Source organism: Propithecus coquereli, unplaced genomic scaffold, assembly GCF_000956105.1.
Source record: "Propithecus coquereli isolate 6110/MARCELLA unplaced genomic scaffold, Pcoq_1.0 Scaffold310, whole genome shotgun sequence".
Classification (NCBI taxonomy): domain Eukaryota; kingdom Metazoa; phylum Chordata; class Mammalia; order Primates; family Indriidae; genus Propithecus; species Propithecus coquereli.
This window is the reverse complement of record NW_012148731.1, coordinates 4,389,524-4,408,645: the sequence shown is the minus strand read 5'-3', so window position 1 is coordinate 4,408,645 and position 19,122 is coordinate 4,389,524. Positions and strand designations below refer to the sequence as shown.

Here is a 19,122-nt window from a genome sequence, read left to right as displayed (position 1 = left end):
ACTTCCCTCTGCTGCTTACTCAGTCTGGGTCACGGGCTGTTTGACTCTGCTGGCTCTGGGAGGGGTGGGAGGGGCTGCGTGGAATGTATTCTGGCCTGTTTTCTGCAGCACAGGGCAGAGGAGGCCCGTCTGCTGGGCCAGCAGCGCTGCAGTTGACGTTCTGGGTACAGGCATTCGCTGTTCCTCAGGCAGCTGCTGCCACCTGAGCGCTCTGGCCTTGGGCCTGCACCCCCACCTGGCTGCCGCCTGGGGGTCCGGAGGATGCCACGGAGTCGCTGAAGAGTGGCTGCCATGGCGGGGGAGCCCCCTCTTTCCCAATGCTGTTAGGGACTTAATAATATATATGTGCAAAAACCCGTAAAACTTTACTTTTTAAATAAACTTTATTTTTAAGAGCAGTTTTTAGATTTACAGAAAAATTGTGATGATAGTATAGAAAGTTCACATGTAACTCACACCCAGTTTCCTCTGGTATCTTATAATAGTATGGTGCCATTTGTTACCAATAATGAACTAATATAGACACATTACTAACTCAAGTCCATTATTTACTCAGGTTTCCTTAGTTTTTGCCTAGTGTCCTTTCTCTGTTCCGGCAACCCATCCAGGATACCGCTCTATGAACGAATACGTGTTTTCTTCCATTCCCAGGACCAAGGACGGGTGGGAGGTGGGGGGCGATGGCAGGTGGCCCTGGCCAGTACTTCTCCAAACCGAGTTCCTATGGCTGAGCCGCCCGAGGGACTGGGGTTACTTGGCAAGTGCGCTGGACGGGGAGTCACGCATCTGGAGCTCGTAGCCCACTTCAGGCATCACTCCAGTATGTCCCCTCTTTGGCCTCAGTTTCCTCATCTGGAAAATGAGGGCATTGTGCTGGTTTCCTCTGGACAGGCAGTGTCCTGGGATAGAGTGTGGGTGAGGTTTCTGGATTCCTGTCCTGGGGCGGAGGGAGCTGACAGGCTTGGTGGTGTCCCAGAGGGTGGAGCTGGACTCAGGTTCAAGTGACAAGGTGGCAGATCTCACTGAGTTTGACATGGGGGTGAAGGCTCTGACTTTGCAAGATTTTTAAGACAAGGCGCCAAGGTCCTGTCCCAGCTTTGCTGCTTATTCTTGTGTGCCTTAGGCAAGGCCGTCCTTGTCTCTGGGCCTCAGTTTCCCCATCTGTAAAGTGGTGGCTGGTGCGATGGCTTCTGAGGGCCCTTCTGGCTGTGGACAGAGCAGGTGCCCTGGGAGCAATGAGCTTTCTGTCTCTGGAGGTGTGCAAGCCAGGCCGGGTGACCCTGTTGGGAGCAATGAGCTTTCTGTCTCTGGAGGTGTGCAAGCCAGGCCGGGTGACCCTGTTGGGTGCTGCGGGGGTATATGGGCAATGCTGGGCTCTAAGGATCTCCCTGCCGGATGGGGAATCCGGCCTCTGCGCCCTTCCCTTTGCCCATGGCTGACTCAGGGCCTGGCAGCTGTAGGACACCCAGGCCCTCCTTCCTGGCTTATGCCAGGTCTGCCTTGGCCCAGAGCTGAAGGAGGCCTGCCTGTCGTACCACAGCTGGGCGGTGGGCTTCCAGGGGAGGGGAGGGACTCTCCTGCCTTGAGGTGGCTCTGCCTGCTGTGCCGGTCAGCTGCCAGGCAGCTCCCAGCAGAGGCCAGGCTCTGGTCCTCAGGTGTCCCAGGTATACCCTCCAAAGCTCCAAAGGAGTGGGAAGAGGAAGAGAAAAATCCCTGAGAACTTGAAGATGAAGAGCCCTGTGCCCCCAGTCCTCCAAAACCAGACTCTCCATTCAAGAATGTCCAGGTTCTTCCTTGCTTCTGAGCTTTTGCATCTGCTGTTCCATCACCAATGTCCTTCCCTTTTTCTACCTGTTGAACTCCTACTCATCCTTCAAGGCCCAATGCAAAAGTCTCCTCTACTGGATCCTAACTGCTTCAGGGCCTTTCTGTGTCATGGCACGTATCACCTTGAATCATAATGGCCACTTCCTTGTCCTGTGTCCCATCGAGACCTCAAGTTCCCTGAAGCTAGGGTGGGTCTGACTCACCCCCGTAAGGTCTTTGCAGACACATCATCTTCCCTTTGCGTTACTGCGTGAAAGGGCGGGTAGAGGGAGAAAGAATTGCTGCACGGAACCTTTCCTGAGCACCTCCTGTTTACTGGCACAGCCGCGTCCATTCAACTCCCGCCTTCCCTCTCCGCGCCAGCTGGGCGCTATTACCTGCCGGCGGGGCGGGGCCGGGAGCCCGAGGCCTGAACGCGAGCGGCTCCGGGCGGTGGCGAGAACTGGCGCTCGGCCGCCAAGGGGCCCCGGTGAAACCCGACGACTGGCCGCGGGCGAGCCAGGTGGGGAGAAGCCGCGGGCGCACGCGGGCGGCGCGGCCCGCGCGGGGTCTGCACAGCGCCGGACGCGACCCGCAGCTGGGGACCCGCAGGGGCGGCCCCGCCTCGGGCGCGCCTGGCCCCGCCCCCGCCGCCGGCCCGCCCCGCGCCCTGAACTAGACCGCGCCGCGCGGGCCGCGCCAGTGAGCAGCGCCCGGTGCCCGCTCCGGCCCCAGCATGGGCAACAGCGCGGGACGCAGCGACTTCGAGTGGGTCTACACCGACCAGCCGCACACGCAGCGGCGCAAAGAGATGCTCGGTGAGCGCGGGGCTCGCGCCGGGGGTGGGGACAGCTCCGAGGGCCAGTCCGGAGTCGCGGGCGAGCGGAGCCCGCATGGTCGCTCCCGCTCGGGCCGGACACGGCGGGCACTCCCGCATGCCGGCTCCCGAGGGCGTGCGAGTGCCGCCCCTCCGCCCCGCGTCCCGGCCGGGCTCCCCGAGGGCCCCCCGGCCCCGGTCTGAAGCTCCCCCCAGTTCCTGCCTGTGTCCCGGGATGCGACGGATCCGAGGCCCGCGAGCGCGGGAGCGCATCTCAGCTAGTCCTTGCGGGCAGTGGGACAGGAGCCACTCCCGGGCCGGACGGGGGCGGCCCCGGGGACTCGGTCTCGGTGGGGCTCGAGCCAACCCTGCCGCCGAGGCAGCTCCGCGGGCCGGGCGCCGCCAAGCCCGGCCCGAACGCGGGAGCACGAACGCGGAGCGAGAGACACGCTTTTTTCCTTTTGGAAAAAAACCCCGAAGATTGTACCAAAGAATCCCGTCTATTCTGTCATGTAGCTTAAAACTCGGTGGCCGCCCCTCCTTGTCGCTTAGTGGTCTCTGCGAGGTCATTTTTACTACGTGGATTGACCCTCGTTCACCCACGCAGGCGGCCGCATCCAACCCACAGATAGGACTGACCCAGGTGTGCGGTCCTTTACCCGGGATCATGAGTTAAAAGCTTTTGGTAGAAACCACTAAGTCGCAGGTGCGCTGCGGGCTGCGGCACGCCCGCCGCTCCCCCCCCCCCAGACACCTGGCTTGGGCACACCTGCTAATCCTTCTGATGCTTTACCGCCCAGATTGGGGAAACCATGGTTTTTCCTTGTGCGTGTAATTTGCATTTATTTGATGGTGGTTTCAAATTTTAATTGGCCAATGTCTTTTTCTCTTGGGTTTGGTCGTTGGCTTGTTAATTTGTTAGAGCTCTTTGTATAGGAAGCCTTTAACCCTTGTGTTTTATGTGTTGCAAATATCTTCCTGTTTATACTTCATCTTTTGCTATCACAGAGGCTTTGTTTTTTTTTTTAATGCAGTTGAATCAATTGGCCTTACTCCTTAGAGTCCTGCACCTTGGTGTCTTCCTGCCCCACCCCAAGGCTATGGAAATGTTCATACTATGACTTTTAAATCTTTCAAACAAGATACGTTGAATGGCTACAATGTGACTGCACCCCGAAGTAGCTGGGGGTTCAGGGGCTGGAAACCCCTCGGTGGGTTTGTGACTCCGGTGGTTTCCGCCATGAGGCAAGCAGAGCCCAGCTCTCCGTGCTGCTTCACCAGGGGTCTCTCCGCTGTGCTGTGAGCTGCGGGAGCTGGCTGGGAGGGACCTAAGGGGCCATCTGGCCCTCCCTCCCCACTGTGTGAACAGGGCAGGAGGCATCTGGTTATTGCTCAGCAGGTCTCGGGTGGGGCTAGGCTAGAACAGGGACATCCTTGGCCCTGTTTGTTTCTGTCCCCAGCTTCCCCTCAAAGGACTCATTGGGCCCCTGGCCCCAGGTGGTGAAGGCTGGGAGACAGGCTGCCAGCGTCCTGGCCCACAGGAGCTCACGGTCCACAGAGTGGGAGCCTAGGCCTACCTCAGAGCCACCTGGAGGGATCTAGACACTCTGGGCTGCAGCCTCACTTTCCTAGTCTGCAAAATGGGCTGTCATCCACCAGGCAGAGTAGGTGTGAGGATAAAATGAGATCTCAGATGGGAAGGTGCCCAGTACCTGGCAATCCAGGAATGGGGAAGGATGTCTCTCTAAAAAGGGAAACCACAGGCCCTGGAACCAATCTAGGGGGCTTTCTGGAGGGGTGGCTGAGAAGATTGGAAGGCTGGAAGACAGAGGCATCTGGGGCCAGGGCCCAGAGTACCTGTTCTCGAGGCTGGCTCTTTGGGGCCCTTGACCTGTGCTCCTTTGCCATCGGGACCGTGGCTTCCTACCCACCTGACCAGTGTTGAGCTAGTGAACTCGGAGTGTGCTGTTCTCCCTTCCTCCCAGGCACTTGCATGAGCCGTTCGCCTGCGTGAATGTCCTCCTTCCCTGCTCTCGCTGGCTCTCGCTGTCTGTCTAGCTCGTGAGGCAGGACGCCGGCTGCATGAGAGGCCTGGGTTTCCCCTCCACGGCTTCAGCCCTTTGGGCCTGGGGTAGAGGGCAAGAGCTCGGCTGTGGAGCTAATCTCCTGGCAAGGACCCCAACGCCCACTAACTAGCTATGGGTGAGTCAGTAAACAGATCAGGAGATTGAGGCCTGCGCAAATGAAAAGAGGTTAATAATAGCGTCTTCCTTGTGGAGCTGTGCAAATTAAACGAGGGGACGTGTGAAGTGTTTAGCCCAGGACTCAATGAATGTCAGCTGCAATGACAGGCATGGGCAAGGCCTGTGGTTCCCTGAGGACAGGGCATTCCCTTCCACCTCTGCTTTCTTGCTGCCTGTCCTGTCCCCAGACCTGGAGAAATCCCATGTGTAACTGCCAGCATCTCTTTGCAGCAGAGTAAGGGTCAGAGCAGGAAAGCGACTTGCCCAGGGCCACACAGCCTGGAGGCCACAGCAGCCAGGCTGATGCTCAGGCCAACTCCTGCCCTACCCAGCTCGCTGCAACAGCCAAGCTCCTGGGGCCCAGCGATGTTCAATAAAGATCCTAGTCTTGGAGTCAGAACCCGGAAGTCCTTGCAGAGAGCTGGATCCAAGAGCTCTGCCAGTGGAGCCCGAGTCCATCTGCAGCTCCTGCCTGGGACGGGGACATGCTCCCAGGGCACAGTGTCCTCAGAAAGTGGGGTCCCATGGCAGCCCCTAAGAACCGTGTCTCCCCGGTCAGGGCCGAGGCACCCCATCCCGAGAGGGTGAGAACAGAGCCAGGGTGACTGGTTGCAGCAGAAACCAAGTGAGCCATGGCCAGTGGAATAAACAGGCTTTGGATTTGCTTTTTTGAAAAGAAACAGCTTTGTAACTCTGTTTGCTTTTTAAATTATAAAAGCAGAGCACACACAGAAAAAAACATTCAAATAATCAAAGAAAAACAAAAGAGGAAAACCAGGAAGTAAGACTCTTGGCAATCGCTGGATTATTTGCTTAGGAAGGGCCCTGGCTGGGACTCCCTGTGCAGGTGGTAGGTGGAATCCAGAACGGAGCTGGCCGCAGCCACAAGGGGAGTTTGTGGGCCCTCGTCACCCAGCCGTGGAGACACCAGCTACAGGCGGGACCCCTCCCGTCTGCGACCCGGGCCTGGATGCTCACGGACCGTCGGCACATATTTCCAGTGGGGTGAAAAGCAGGCGTAGCAGGAGGCCGGTGAGGCGGCGGAGCACAGTGACTCCTGAAGGCACTGGGGGCCACTTTCTGCATTTTCTGTGTCAAACTGGGTCCCCGAGGTGCCTCCCACACTGAATGGACAGGGTTAGGCTTGTTTTTTGGCTCAAAACCTGAGGTGGCAGCGGTAGAAGCTGTGGGAAGGCAGGTTCCTAGAGCATCAGGCCAGAGCTGGAAGGAAGATGTTTAGGAAGAGGGGTTAAAAGGGCGTCGGGGGTCTTTGCGAAGAGAGGCGTGGCCAGGGTCCGGTTACTCTGCTGCCGGTCAGGGAAAGGCCAGGAGGCCACCGTGAGATGTCATATCTAAGCCTTTCCTGCTGAGGCCACCAGGTGGCATCATTGACCCTGAGCAGCTTTGTGGTCGAGCAGGAGCTAGGAAGCAGGTGGCAGCAGATTGGAATGTTGGAAACTTGGGGAGCACTTGGGTGATGATGAGGACTACCTCCCCTGTAGCTAGCAAGTGACTGTCACTTGATGGCAGTTGGCCTCCCTGGGAAAGTGGCAGGAGCATCCAGTTCTGGATGGTGCCATGCATCCCCACACCCTGGCACCTGCTGCATCCTCCTTCCCCATGTTCCCCCAGGAAAGACCCCTCCTCTGTGTGCTCACAGTGCAGGAGCTATCAGCACAGACACCTTAGAGGTGGAAAGCGAAGAGACAGGCCCAGAGAGGGACAGTGGCTTGCCCAAGGGCACACAGCGGTCAGACTGAGTCCAACCCAGCATTTTCTCTGGGTGCTTTGCTCCAAAATAGCCCACTAGATATGTGCTGATAATCTGAGTCTGTGCCAGGATCCCAGCTTAGTATTGTGCTGGCCTGGAGAAGGGTCCTGAGTTCAAGTCTTGGCTCTGTCTTGCTGTGCCTTGTTGGGCCCTTCCTTGAGCCTCCCTGGACCTCAGATTCCTCCTTCCTGTGTCATACCTGGACGACGTGACTTCTAGCAATGCTGTTGTTTGTGGCCAGCTGCCCAGCTGTCCTGGGCCCCAGCTGGGGCCACTGCTAGAAAACCATTTATGTGGGTTTGTTGCCCTTCAGTCCCACGTGGCTGTGCATGTCGGGCTGCTGGGTACGCTATGGAGCAGGGAGCGCTGGAGGCGCGCGTGTAGCCCAGCTACCTGCCATCCAGGCCGGGGGCCCGAGCAGGCAGGGTCACACCTAAGGTCAGCCGAGCGCCCACAGCCAGGTAGAACCAGCTTGGCTGGGCCAGGTTTGGGTGTCCAGCCAGGGCCAGGCCCTGCCCATGCTGGCCTGCCGTTCCTCGTGGGGCTGCCAGGGCACTGTGCTGCTCCCCCGCTGCTCCCCCTCAGGCTTTCCACCTCTCCTGCGGCCAGAAAGGATGGAGTGCAAGGCCAGAGCCCAGCGGCTCCCTGCCCAGTCCCTCCCACTTCCCTGTATCCTTCCCTCTGGCCCCTAGAAGAGGCCCCGTATTAGTGAGGTTGTCCAGAGAGACAGAAGCAACAGGATCGTAGGATCTCGTGCTCTCCCTGTCCACGAGAGAGGGTTTATTAGGGGAACTGGCGCACACGATTTTGGAGGCTGAGCAGTCCCACGACAGGCCTCTGCAAGCTGGATTCCCCGGGACGCTGGTGGCTCAGTCCGAGTCCAAGAGCCTCGGAACCGGGGAGGCCGATGGTGTAATTTGCGGACGAAGGCCTGGGAGCCGGGGTGGGGTGGGCACAAGTCCTGGAGTCCAAAGGCTGCGGTTCTGACGGATGTTCAAGGACAGGAGAAGATTGTGTCCCAGCTCCGAGGGGGTGGGGGAGGGACAGAGGAAACCCCTCCCTCCGCCTTCGTGTTCTTGCCGGGCCCTCAGCCGCCTGGACGGTGCCCCGCTCCTCGGGAAGAGCCCTCGTGGGCGCACCCAGAAATAATGCTTTCCCAGCTCCCTGGGTGTCCCTCTATCCAGCCAGCTGTCACCGGCACCAGCACCCCCGCCGCCTCCTCTGTGACACCCATCCACATCTCCCTCCTGCCCTCCCCAGGGCCTTCCTCTCTCCCGCCTCAACCACACAGCCGAGCCGCCCTGCCCCGTGCCTCGCTCGAGTCCCAGTCACCACTGCCTTGCCCCCGCTGAGGCCCTGCGCCCGTGCTCAGCCCGGGGGTGCCTGTCCTCTCCTGTCCCTGACCATCCTTGACCCCTGGCAGCTGGACACTTCCAGGCTACAGCTTCCGTTACTGCCAAGTCCTGACTGCACCCAGAGTGGCCTCAACCTCTTCCTGTGCGTGGTCTGCAGGGCCGGTGGTCCCCAGCGTCCGCAGGCCTCCCACTCCCCCGGGACCTGGTGACTCTGGAGTTAAAAGTGGTGGATCTTTGCAGTCGCCTTGGATGGGGTCGAGCTCCATCCTGGCAGTGGATTTCGGGTCAGCTCGATCCTTTTCCCCAGTGTTGTGGGGGGTCTAGAGCAGCCCCACACTAAGGCAGGCGTTGCCGGGGTTGTCCCTGGAGGCCGGGGTGCTCAGTGCGGTGTCTCTGCCCCAGGGGTTGGGACTCCCAGCCTGAGCTACCTCCAGAACCCACTGGGCTCACGGGTCCTGAGGCTGCTGCTCTCGGAGCTGTCAGGGGGTTCCTGCTTCCAGCGAAGCCCTCAGGACCCGGGGTGCGGGTCCTCGCCTCCCTCAGTGCTGTCCTCTGCCCGCGCGGCTCCTGGAGCTCTTCTCCCCTGCACTGTGGCCAGAAAGTGCCTTGGCGATCTGGGGCTCACTGTCTGTCCCCCTCTGTCACACCCCTGCGCTGCCTGGTGTCTAGCTGCTGTGCACCTCTGCCCAGTTTTGAGTTGCTTCTGGCAGGATGGCAGCGTCTGGTGGCTCCCACAGCCTGGTGGGCTCAGGCCTGCTCTCGTCAAAATAGGCCTGGGGCCAGACCGTCCTCAGACCGGCTTTGACTCTGAGATAGAGCAGTGTTTCGTGACAGCTGTACCCGCTTGTGCTACTGGGCACCTGCGCCCCCAGGCTCGGGTCTTCCCGTGGGCCTCCCTGCAGCCGATAGGCACATAGGAGCGTCGCCCCATTTCCCAGAGGAGAAGACCAGGCTGGGGAGGCCGTGGGCAGTCAGCGACGGGCGCCCTGCTGTTGGCCTGGATGAGGACCTAGGGATGAGCCCCCCGCCCCTGGCACTTTCGGGACCTCGCCGAGCCAGGCCTCCTGCCCGATGGGCCTGTGCTCAGGCCAGGCTGAGAACAGTCCACTGTCTGCCCATGGTGTGGCCATCGGAGGGGTCGGCCCGGGGGCTGCACCCGAGGTTCCGGCAGCTCTGTGGGCCCCGGCGCATCCTGTGGGAGACAGGACGGCACACAGCTGGGGCTGGGCAAGGGGCCGGCGGGGTGGGTGCTGCTCCTCTCTGCAGGTGTGGGGTGGAGCGCCTGGCGCGGTGGAGGGGAGGCTGGGGCTCGGAAGGGGCGGCGGGTCCTTGGGAAACTGCTGGAAAGGAGGATGGGCATGGAGCTCCCCAAAGGCAGGCTGGGCGGGGAGTGGAGGGACCCCACGCCCTAGCCCAGAGGTAGGACTTACTATCTTATTCAGCAGATCGGGAGGCTGAGGCTCACTGTCCAAGGTCACAGCTGCCAGGCTGTCATTGCTCTTGCTACTGAGGGGCACAGAAGTGGCATGCACATGCTGGCCTGGATCCAAGAACTGGGGGCCTCGGCCTCCACCTGTGGTTCACCTGGTGCAGGTGTGGCCTGTCCCGCCCTCTTGTCCCAAGGCTTGGCCTCCGTCCAAGGGGAAGCAGGAGCCGCCTGCCTTGTGGAAGCCTGCGGCCTTGAGCTGGTGGGTCCCCAGGTGGGCCCCAGGTGCACAGGTTGGCAGGTGAGGGGCTCGCCACTGCCCTCAGGGGCCTAGGGGGAGGCTGGTGCCCAGAGGCTGCCGCCTGGGTGAGAGGGAGGCTGGAGGAGTCCGCGCAGCCCCGGCCCGACGTCCAGGTGTGCAGAGGTCCGGGGGACGTTGCTCGGGATTTTCCCGCAGGGGCCGTGGCCGGAGCCTCCCCAGGTTGTCGCTTGTCCTCCTTGCCCTGTTTGTTTGCCATGAAGACGCTTCTTCCTGCCCGGGTCCACCTTGCAAGGGCCCCCCATTAAATGCGCCCATTTTTCTGGGTGACACTGAGACACACCCTCTGGAGTGTCCCCTTGACCCGGCCCCTGTTGGGGCAGGAACAAGCTGGGGTGAGGCCTGGTCATGTGCCCCCCATCTACTGCCCCAGGGCACAGCAGGTGCCTGGCTCCTCCCCCACCAGCCGAAGTGACAGGCGTGGTGTGTGGGCCCACAGGGGTCCTTTGTCTCTCTTGCCAGAGTCGCACCCGCTCTGAGCCTGGTGGGTGACGCTCGGTCGGAGCTGGTGGGTGGTGGGGCGCTCAAAGGGCAGGGCAGAGTCTGGCCTGTGTGTCCAGGAGAGATGGCTGGCAAGGTCTGCCAGCCCCTCCCGCTTTCTGGGCGCTGTGTGAGTTTCTGGTTGCTGTGGTAACAGAGGACGACAGACTTGGTGGCTTGAAGCAGGACATTCGTCACCCTGGGGCTCTGGAGGTCGGAGTCTGCCCTGTGCTCCCTGGGCTGAAGTCAGGGTGTGCGCGGGGCCGCGTTCCTCTGGAGGGTCAGTGGGAAATTCGTTCTGGAGCTGCCCACGCTTCCTGCGTCTTCAAAGCCAGCAGTGGCAGGATGAGTCTGTCTCAGGTCACAGCGCTGGGACCTCCTCTCCTGCCTCCCTCTCCCACTCTTGAGGGCCCTTCTGACAGCACCGGGCCCACCAGGACAACCCAGGGTCACCTCGAATCTTAGGGTCACCGATTAGCAGCCTTAGTTCCATCTGTTCTCAGTTCTCCCTGGCCGCGGGACCCCCCCACGGTCGCGGGCTGTGGGGTCAGGATGTGGGCGTCCTCGTGGGCCTGCCGTTCTGCCCGCCACAGGCGCCAGGCTCTTCCTGCATCTTAAGTACTGCTCTGGTGGCTGAAGGCGCCAGAGCCTTCGCCCCACGGTCCTGCCTCCCTCAGCCTGCCTGGGGCCGAGCCTCCCTGGAGGCCTGTCCCAGGTCCCCTCCTGAGCACAACCCGGGAAGCCACCATTAAGCAACGTGGACAGGGCCGAAGGGAAAACCATGAACTGCCCTGCCACCTGGCACCTTTGCTTCCAACCCTCCTGTCTCCGTCAACACATTACGCAGCTGCGACTGACTGCAGGTGACATTCTGGTCGCCTGTCTTTTGGCCGCTGCCTCCGTGGTCCACTCTTGTTAGCCAGGACGGCGCAGGACCGGCCCGGGCGCCTGCCGCGGCGCCTCCTCTCGCTGACCTCCCGGGGAGCCCGGACGCTGAGCCTCTGGAGCTGAGGTCGCCCGCCCCGAAGCTGGGATTCTTTAAAACTTTCATTTTTATCGTGGTAAAATATACATAACATAAAATTTGCCATTTTAACTATTTTTAAGTGTACAATTTGGTGGCATAAATGGCATTCACAATGTTGTGCAGCCAACACTGCTGTTTCCAAAACTCATCCCCACCCCGAATCGAAACTCACTCCCAGCCCTAGCCCCAGCCCCATCCCCCGGTAACCTCTAACCTATTCTGTCTCTACGGACTTGTCCATTCTAGATAGTTCTCGTAAGCGGGACCGTACGATGTTAGTCCTCTTGGTGCCGCCTTATTTCAGCCTAGCGCCCTCGGGCCCGTCCAAGGTTGGCACGCGTCCGGATTCCCTTCCTTTTCAGACTGAGCAGCGTTCCACGGTGCGGACACACCCGTTTGTCCCTCCGTTCATCCCTCTGTGGGATCGTGCTGCCGCGAACACGTGTCCGAGTCCCAAGTGGGCTGCCGGCTCACAGGGCGCGCGACCTTTCGCTTTCTGAGGGGCGGCCAGACTGTCCTCTGCCGCGGCCGCCCCGTCTTACGTTCCCACCAGGGACGCGTGAACGTTCCGGTTTCTCCACATCTTCCCCAACAATTGTTCTTTTCCTTTTTAAGAAAAATCTCAGCCGTCCGTCTTGGTCTATTTTCCGTTGCCTACGATGGAACACCTGCTGTGGGTGATTGCTCACGGTTCTGGAGGCTGGGAAGTCCCAGGTCGAGGGGCTGCATCCGGCAAGGGCCTTCCCCTGGTGGGGACCCTCCACGGAGTGCCGAGGCACAGGGCATCCGTGGGGAGGACGCCGTGCGTGCTAACGTGCCAGCTCCGCTCTCCCTCTTCGTATAAAGCCACCAGCTGCCCTCCCATGATAAGTGATTAATCCATGAATGCATTAATACATTCTTGAGGGCAGAGTCCTCTTGACTCAATCGTCTCTTAAAAGCCCCACCTCTCGGCCCTGCCACGCTGGGGTGAAATTGCAGCCTGAGTTTTGGAAGGGGCGCTCAAGCCGTAGCACCATCCTCACTGCGGTTTCAATTCGCATTTCCCTGATGACTAACGGCGTTGAGCATCTCTTTGTGTGTTTGTTGGCCAGGTAGATGTCATCTTTGGAGAGATGTCTCTTCCCATCCTCTGCCCATGTTTTATTTGGGTGGTTTGTCTTTTTGTTGTTGAGTTGTATGAGTTCTTTGTATGTTCTGGATATGAAGCCCTTATTTGGAGCTGGAATTTGAACCCGGGCTGGCCTGCACTTGAACCTCACTCCGAACTCTGCTTCCTCCTGTCCTCCCACAGGCTCTGGCCCCCTTGGGCCCCCGTTGAGCGGGGCTGAGGTTTGTTACCCGTCGCTGGGCTTCCCTGCTCTCTCGAAGTTCTGCTTACACGTGCTGGGGCTGTTCCTCTTGTGGATCTAATGGGGTCATGTCCTTGGCTGGCTCCCAGGGAGATGGCATCTGGGGTCAGAGGGCCTGGGAGATTGCACTGTGCGTGCAGCTCCTCCCAGGCTGGTGACACCGTGTCAGGCCTGAGGCGGATGGAATGGGGCCGTGGGCGGTGGGGCGTCCTACTCTGCCCACCCTGCCAGCTGCTCTGGGGCCACATGCAGCATTGGCCCTGAGAGGTAGGGGCAGTACCTTGGGCCACCTGGAGGGTGTCCCCGGGGTTGCTGCTCCCTTGGTTTGGGGCCAGGAACATGTCGCTGCAAGGTGAGGCGGGGCTTGGCAGGCAGCAGGGCTCGGCTGTGGGCCGCCGGGATTTTGGCCCGAGGGATTCTGTCGGCTTCCTGGGCAGATGGGCCTGTGGTTATAGGACGTTATAGGACTTCTTCCCAACATCTCCCAGCAGACGCGGGCTGTGCCACCCGTGGGGACCAGTGTGGTTCAGTGGGACCGAGACCTCGAGAGGCACAGCACGCCCTCGCCAGCTTATGCTAGGGATGCTGAGCCCAGAGAGGCCAGGAACGCAGCCCTGCCACACAGCGAGGTCTGGACGGCCCTGGGGCCCCAGCCTGTGGCTCCACAGCTCGGCGGGAGAGTTTTAGGCCTGAGTCTCCTCTGCCTGGGGCAGAGTCCCGTTGCCCACGCTGTCGGGTTTCTCCCAGACACGACGTTTTGTCTTCAGTCACTGGAGAGACGTAACTGTACCTTGCAGGCTGGTGACCAGATGGCATCTGGAGGCCAGGACGTGCCCTCGGGTGTGGGAATCCCCCCACCCCGTATCACCCCAGCCTCGGTCTCCTCGCCTGTCGCCTGTGAGGAGGACCCGGGTGGGCTGAGCAGTGTCGGCCCCTCCGCACTCCGCATGTGGGGGCCACTTCCTGGGTCACTCGGACAGAGCTGGGGCCGATTCTGCCTTGGTCTGGCCGATTCCAGTCTGGGTCCCCAGCCTCTCCACCGTCCTGGGGAGCCCTCTTCGCAGCCAGCCCTGAGGAGGGGCGCCTGGGCCGCCCGCCTGATGGCTGGGTGGGGTGGAGTGGACACTGGTGATGTTGGGGACCCGAGAGACCAGTGCTGACTGACCTGGGGGTGCCCTGGGACAAGCCCCCGCCCTTCTGACTCAGTTTCCGCACCTGTGCGTGATGGTACCGGCTCCATCTCTGAGGGTCTGTTTGCCTTTGCCTGGGGAGCAGGGGACAGAGCAGACTCGGGGGTGTCTGTCACCTGGAGTATGTGGCGACCCCCCGCCCTGTCCCTCCTACGTAGCCTGCGCGCTCACCTTCTGCCTCCAACCCGCCAGCCCCTCCTGCCGAGCAGCCACAGGTTTCTGGAAGGCACAGCTCCCCTCACCCGGGGGTCTGGGTGTCCCCCCACCCTGCTGCTCCTTCCCGCCCTCCCCTGCTCGGCCGACTCCCACCCTTGTTGTTTTTTCCTTTTTTGTAAAACAAAAAACAGGAAAGTACAGAAGATACTATAACAAACATGTCCCACGTGAAACCAGTGCACCCAACATCTTACATTTCCTTCAGTTCTGGCTTGTTTTACAAACCGAAACTCTCACGACAAAGCGGAGCCTCAGTGTTCCCCTCCCTGGCCACCGATGCCCACCCCGGTACCTGTTGGGTTTGGGGGTGTGCAGGCTGCGTTGTCACTCTCAGGCTGCGTCTGAGCCCCGGTGGTGCACGGCACGATGTGCAGCTGGCCGGGGCGCGCCGGGGGCCGGGCAGCCGTAGCTCTGCGGCTGCTTTGATTTCTGGCATCGCATCATTACGTTTCTGAGACCCGTGTTGACGGCTGATCTTTATTTAGGCTGGGGGCAAGTCCCCCCACTCTGGCAAGTCCCCTCAGACCCCCCAGGTGGTGGGGAGGTGGGTGTGCACGCCCAAGGCTCCGAAGCACAAAGGCAGGGCTGGGTCTCGGTGACTCCCGCCCCTCCCCCTGAGGTCCTGGGGGTGGGCAGAGGGTGCTGGGGAGGGGCTGCGTATCGCCATGCCACTGCCTGGGCGCTTCCAGGACAGGTGGTGGAGGGAGGGAGGGAAGACAGGAAGAGTGGAGGGAGGGAAGGGAAGGGGCAGGGTGGGCAGCGCGCGTGTGGCGCCCCCGCCTGTGGCGGGTTCCTGCCTCAGATGCCCCCTTGTCTCACCCGCAGCCAAGTACCCGGCCATCAAGGCCCTGATGCGGCCGGACCCGCACCTCAAGTGGACGGTGCTGGGGCTGGTGCTGGCGCAGCTGCTGGCCTGCTGGCTGGTGCGGACGCTGGCGTGGCGCTGGCTGCTCTTCTGGGCCTACGTCTTCGGCGGCTGCGTGAACCACTCGCTGACGCTGGCCATCCACGACATCTCGCACAACGTCGCCTTCGGCACGGGCTTCGCCGCCCGCAACCGCTGGTTTGCCATCTTCGCCAACCTGCCCGTGGGCCTGCCCTACGCCGCCTCCTTCAAGAAGTACCACGTGGACCACCACCGCTACCTAGGTGGCGACGGGCTGGACGTGGACGTGCCCACGCGCCTCGAGGGCTGGTTCTTCTGCACGCCCGCTCGCAAGCTGCTCTGGCTGGCGCTGCAGCCCTTCTTCTACTCGCTGCGGCCGCTCTGCGTGAACCCCAAGGCCGTGACCCGCATGGAGGTGCTCAACACCCTGGTGCAGCTGGCAGCCGATGCCGCCATCTTTGCCCTGTGGGGGCTCAAACCCGTGGCCTACCTGCTGGCCAGCTCTTTCCTGGGCCTGGGCCTGCACCCCATCTCGGGCCACTTTGTGGCCGAGCACTACATGTTCCTCAAGGGCCATGAGACCTACTCCTACTACGGGCCTCTCAACTGGATCACCTTCAACGCGGGCTACCACGTGGAGCACCACGACTTCCCCAGCATCCCCGGCTGCAACCTGCCCCTGGTACGTGGCTGCGGGCTGGCGGGGCTGAGCATGTCAAAGGAGGTGGGGACCCCTGGGGAGGGCCCTGGGCTGGGTTCGGGCTACCTTTTCCTTTTTGTGCTGGTCATGGGATGGCCACTCCCACTTGTGGTCCCCAAGGCATTAGGAAAGGCCACACAGCACAGGCGAGTCCCCAGCTGGTCTCAAGAGGCACATGTAGTATGGGGCTGCTTTGTTCAGTGGAAACCTGCCTGAAGCCACTCTGCTGTTTACTGGCTGTGTGTCCGTGGGCAAGCTGCTTGCCCTCTCTGGGCCTCAGCTGCCTCTTCTGCAAAGTGGGTTGGTGTTAGTGATACTGCATGTGAAGCACCCTCCTTCCTGCCTCCAGACTCCCTGTCCCTGCTTACTTGTTGTCACTGCCCTGTGACCTTCCAGGGGCCCCCTCCTAGCTCAGACATGGCCAGTGTGGACAGGATGGGCCTGGCCCTTTGCAAACCAAGGGGTTTGGCCTGAGCTGCCAGGGGACAGAAGCCTCTGGGGTTGGCACCTCCGCCTTGGGAGACCTGGAGTTGGAGAATTTCTGAGCGAGATGGGAGGAAGGGGAGGAAGGGGAGGAGGAGGAGCCCCTCAGCTGGCCCCCGTCTGACACCTTGATGGCAACTGGCTGCTTAGAAAGAGCTGAGGTGACCTGCGGCAAAGGTGGGGTGGGAAGGACATTCGGGTGCCTGAGCGTGCGAGTCTGTGTGTGCACGTTTGTGTGTGAGCACGTCTGTCCTGTGATTGTGTGAGTGCAGGTGCTGTGCATGTGGTTACCTGTGCTTGTCTGGGTGTACAGGTGTTGGTGCACACCCGTGTGTGCGCACATGCGTGTGCCCTGGCCCGTGTGATCTTGGAGTCCGACAGCCCGTGTCCCGCCCCTCCTTTCCCGCCGACCGTTCCAGAGCCTGCTCTGTGCCGCTGCCATCTCACCTGACCTCCGCTGCAGCCCAGGAGGCAGATGCCCTCGTTATCCATCACCCCCATTTTCCAGACAGGCAGGCAGAGGCTCAGAGAGGGGTGCCACCTGCTCAGGAGGTGGCAGAGTGAGGATCTGACCTGAGCTGGTCGCCGAGTGCCCGTGTCAGCCACCAGCCTTTACTTTTCCCGAGCAAAGCGAAAGGCCCCGGCGCCAGGCGCAGGCCCCGTGTGTCTCTCAGCTCCGCTGTCCTCCCGTGTGGTGGGGCTCCACATGCCCTGTGCCCTGGGCGCGTGCTCCCTGGGGGTGGGGAGGGCGTCCTGCGGGGCCAAGGCCGCGCGCTGGCGGCAGGCAGAGCTGCTTGGAGCAGTTCCTGGAGGCGGGAGCGAAGGCCGGGGAGAGGAGGTGCAGGACAGGCATTTGGGAAGTGACAAGTACTGAGGTGGGGAGGAGGGTGTGACGGGTGAGGCCCTGGGGGGCCGAGGGCCCAGCAGCAGGACTCAGGCCAGGTGGTGTTGGGAGGGGAAGGAAGCCCCTGGTCCTGGATCAGAAAGTTGGGGGTGGGCGCGGGGCGGGGGGGCACACGTTCACTCCTGGACTCCCACCTGGGCAGGGCCCCGAGCTGAGCCCGTTGGCGTCCACTGCGGCAGGGTCTTGGCTCAGCCTGGGTCCCTCGCTCCCCTTCAGGCAGCCTGAGGAGGGGGGGCAGGCAGGGAGGTGGACACTGGCACCCCAGGAGGGGACGGTGTGTGCGCGTGTGAGTGCGTGTGGCGGAGGGGACAGCTGGCTGAGACGCGCTGACCAGCCCCTCCCCCTGCAGGTGCGGAAGATCGCGCCCGAGTACTACGACCACCTGCCGCAGCACCTCTCGTGGGTGAAGGTGCTCTGGGATTTTGTGTTTGAGGACTCCCTGGGGCCCTACGCCAGGGTGAAGCGGGTGTGCAAGCTGGCGGAGGACCGTCTGTGAGCCTGGTCGGACCCCTGTCCTGCGGGGTGGGAGCCCCAGGTTGCTCCTGCTGGTTGCCACGGCCTAGAGCCCGAGAGCTGGCTGGGCCGCGTTTGACTCCGCAGAGGGCTGCTGCTCTCGTCCCCCAGCAGGCCCTGGAATTGCCATCGGCAGCCAGCCCTGGCGACAGTGGCAGGGCTGCAGCCTGGCACAGTGCCTGGTCTGCACGTGGACTCGCTGCGGCCTTGGGACAGGCCTCCCCCTCTGGCCCCGCCCCACCCACCGAGACCGAGGTGCTCTGTGCCCACGGTTGCCACGGAGCGGACTTCTCTGGTGTTCCTGTGCCCTAAATTAAATCCAGTGTGTGTTGTCACAGTCTGTGGAGTGTGTTCTGAGGGGTGGTGGTGGCCCGGCTGCCCTGGCAGGTGGAGCCTGAGGCCCAAGCGGTGCTTCGTCCAGGCCAGTCCCATGTCGTGTCCCGTTTGCTCTGGCTCCTTGGGAGGACGGTGGCCTCTTGGGTGTGCGCAGCCGAAGGCATGCCTGGCCTGAAGCCCCTCCCCTCCCTGGCTGAGCTCTGCAGGGCCCCTCTGCCTTCTGCCCTCCCCCTACAGGAAGCCTTCCCTGAGCCCAGAGAGGGTTCAGGCCCGACAGTGGGGCCTATCTATCTCCCCGCCCTCAGAGGTGGGGGCTTAGCGAACTCCACACAGGACAGGTGCCCGAGCTCAGGGGCCGGACGGGCAGATGAATGCTCAGCGGGAAGCAGGCTGGGCAGTGTCCTTGGAGTCTGTATGAAGCGGGGACACACATCTGCCCTTTCTGCAGAAGGGCTGATGGCACAGCTGGGACCTAAGGAGGCTGCCTTCTCCTGGGGGGCTGGATTGGGGTGGGGTGAGGAGTCCTGGTGTCCCAGAGGCAGGCGGGCAGGCAGCAGTGGGGTGCTGGAGTGAGGCCCTCCCCGCAGCCCTGGGAAGGCAGCCTCCATGGCTTAGGGAAGGGAGGCTGAGGCTAGGGCTTGGCTGTCCCTGCTGCCCTAGGAGAGGGAGGGCTGGGAGGAGGCCTGAGAGTGGCCTTGCGTGGTGCCAGGCACTGTCTCCGAATGGTCTGACTGCTGACATGGCGCAGGCAAGAGGTCTAGTCCAGGGCTTGTTCTGCGAGGACTTTGATCTTGGGCGGGCCGCCCGTAGGCCCAGGAAAACCGGAGAGCCAGCCCCTCCCGTGGCTGTGCCTAGAGGGCTCCTCCACCCACCAGCAGGCCTTTCTGCAGACTGCACAAAGGGGCACGTCCGGGCCACACCCACCGGCTGGGGCCTGGGGTCCGAGGGTGTCAGCAGTCCCAAGGAGAAGGCCTCTGTTCTCTGGGGGGAGGGTGTCAGCAGGGGCTCGGAGCCCCCAGGGCTGCATCGGCCCTCTGAAGGCCACCTGCCAGCTCCCCAGCCCCCAGGCCCAAGACTGGGGGATTCCTGGACCTGGCTCAGAACGGCCATCAGACCTGGGAAGCCGTCCTGGGAGCCCAGCCTTGGCGTCTCGCCTCGCGGCTGGCAGCACAGCCACCCCCATCGTTCAGGGCTGCGGAACACTCAGGGAGCTGAGGTACGTCAGGAGCCGGACCAGGAAATGGTAGGCCCCTTGTAATCAGCAGACCAGGCCCGGGAGGTGAGCGCCTCCCCCGGTG

The 19,122-nt window shown here is 61.9% G+C and overlaps 1 protein-coding gene across 1 annotated transcript; it reads left to right on the top strand.

Annotated features, from left to right (window-relative positions):
* Nucleotides 1–2,498: 2,498 nt before the first annotated feature.
* Nucleotides 2,499–17,474, top strand: DEGS2 (delta(4)-desaturase, sphingolipid 2). Its single transcript, XM_012650100.1, has 3 exons — nucleotides 2,499–2,624; nucleotides 14,828–15,570; nucleotides 17,325–17,474. The coding sequence occupies exons 1-3, from the start codon at nucleotides 2,543–2,545 to the stop codon at nucleotides 17,469–17,471; spliced, it is 972 nt and encodes a 323-aa protein (XP_012505554.1). The 5' UTR covers nucleotides 2,499–2,542; the 3' UTR covers nucleotides 17,472–17,474.
* The last annotated feature ends 1,648 nt before the right edge of the window (nucleotides 17,475–19,122 follow it).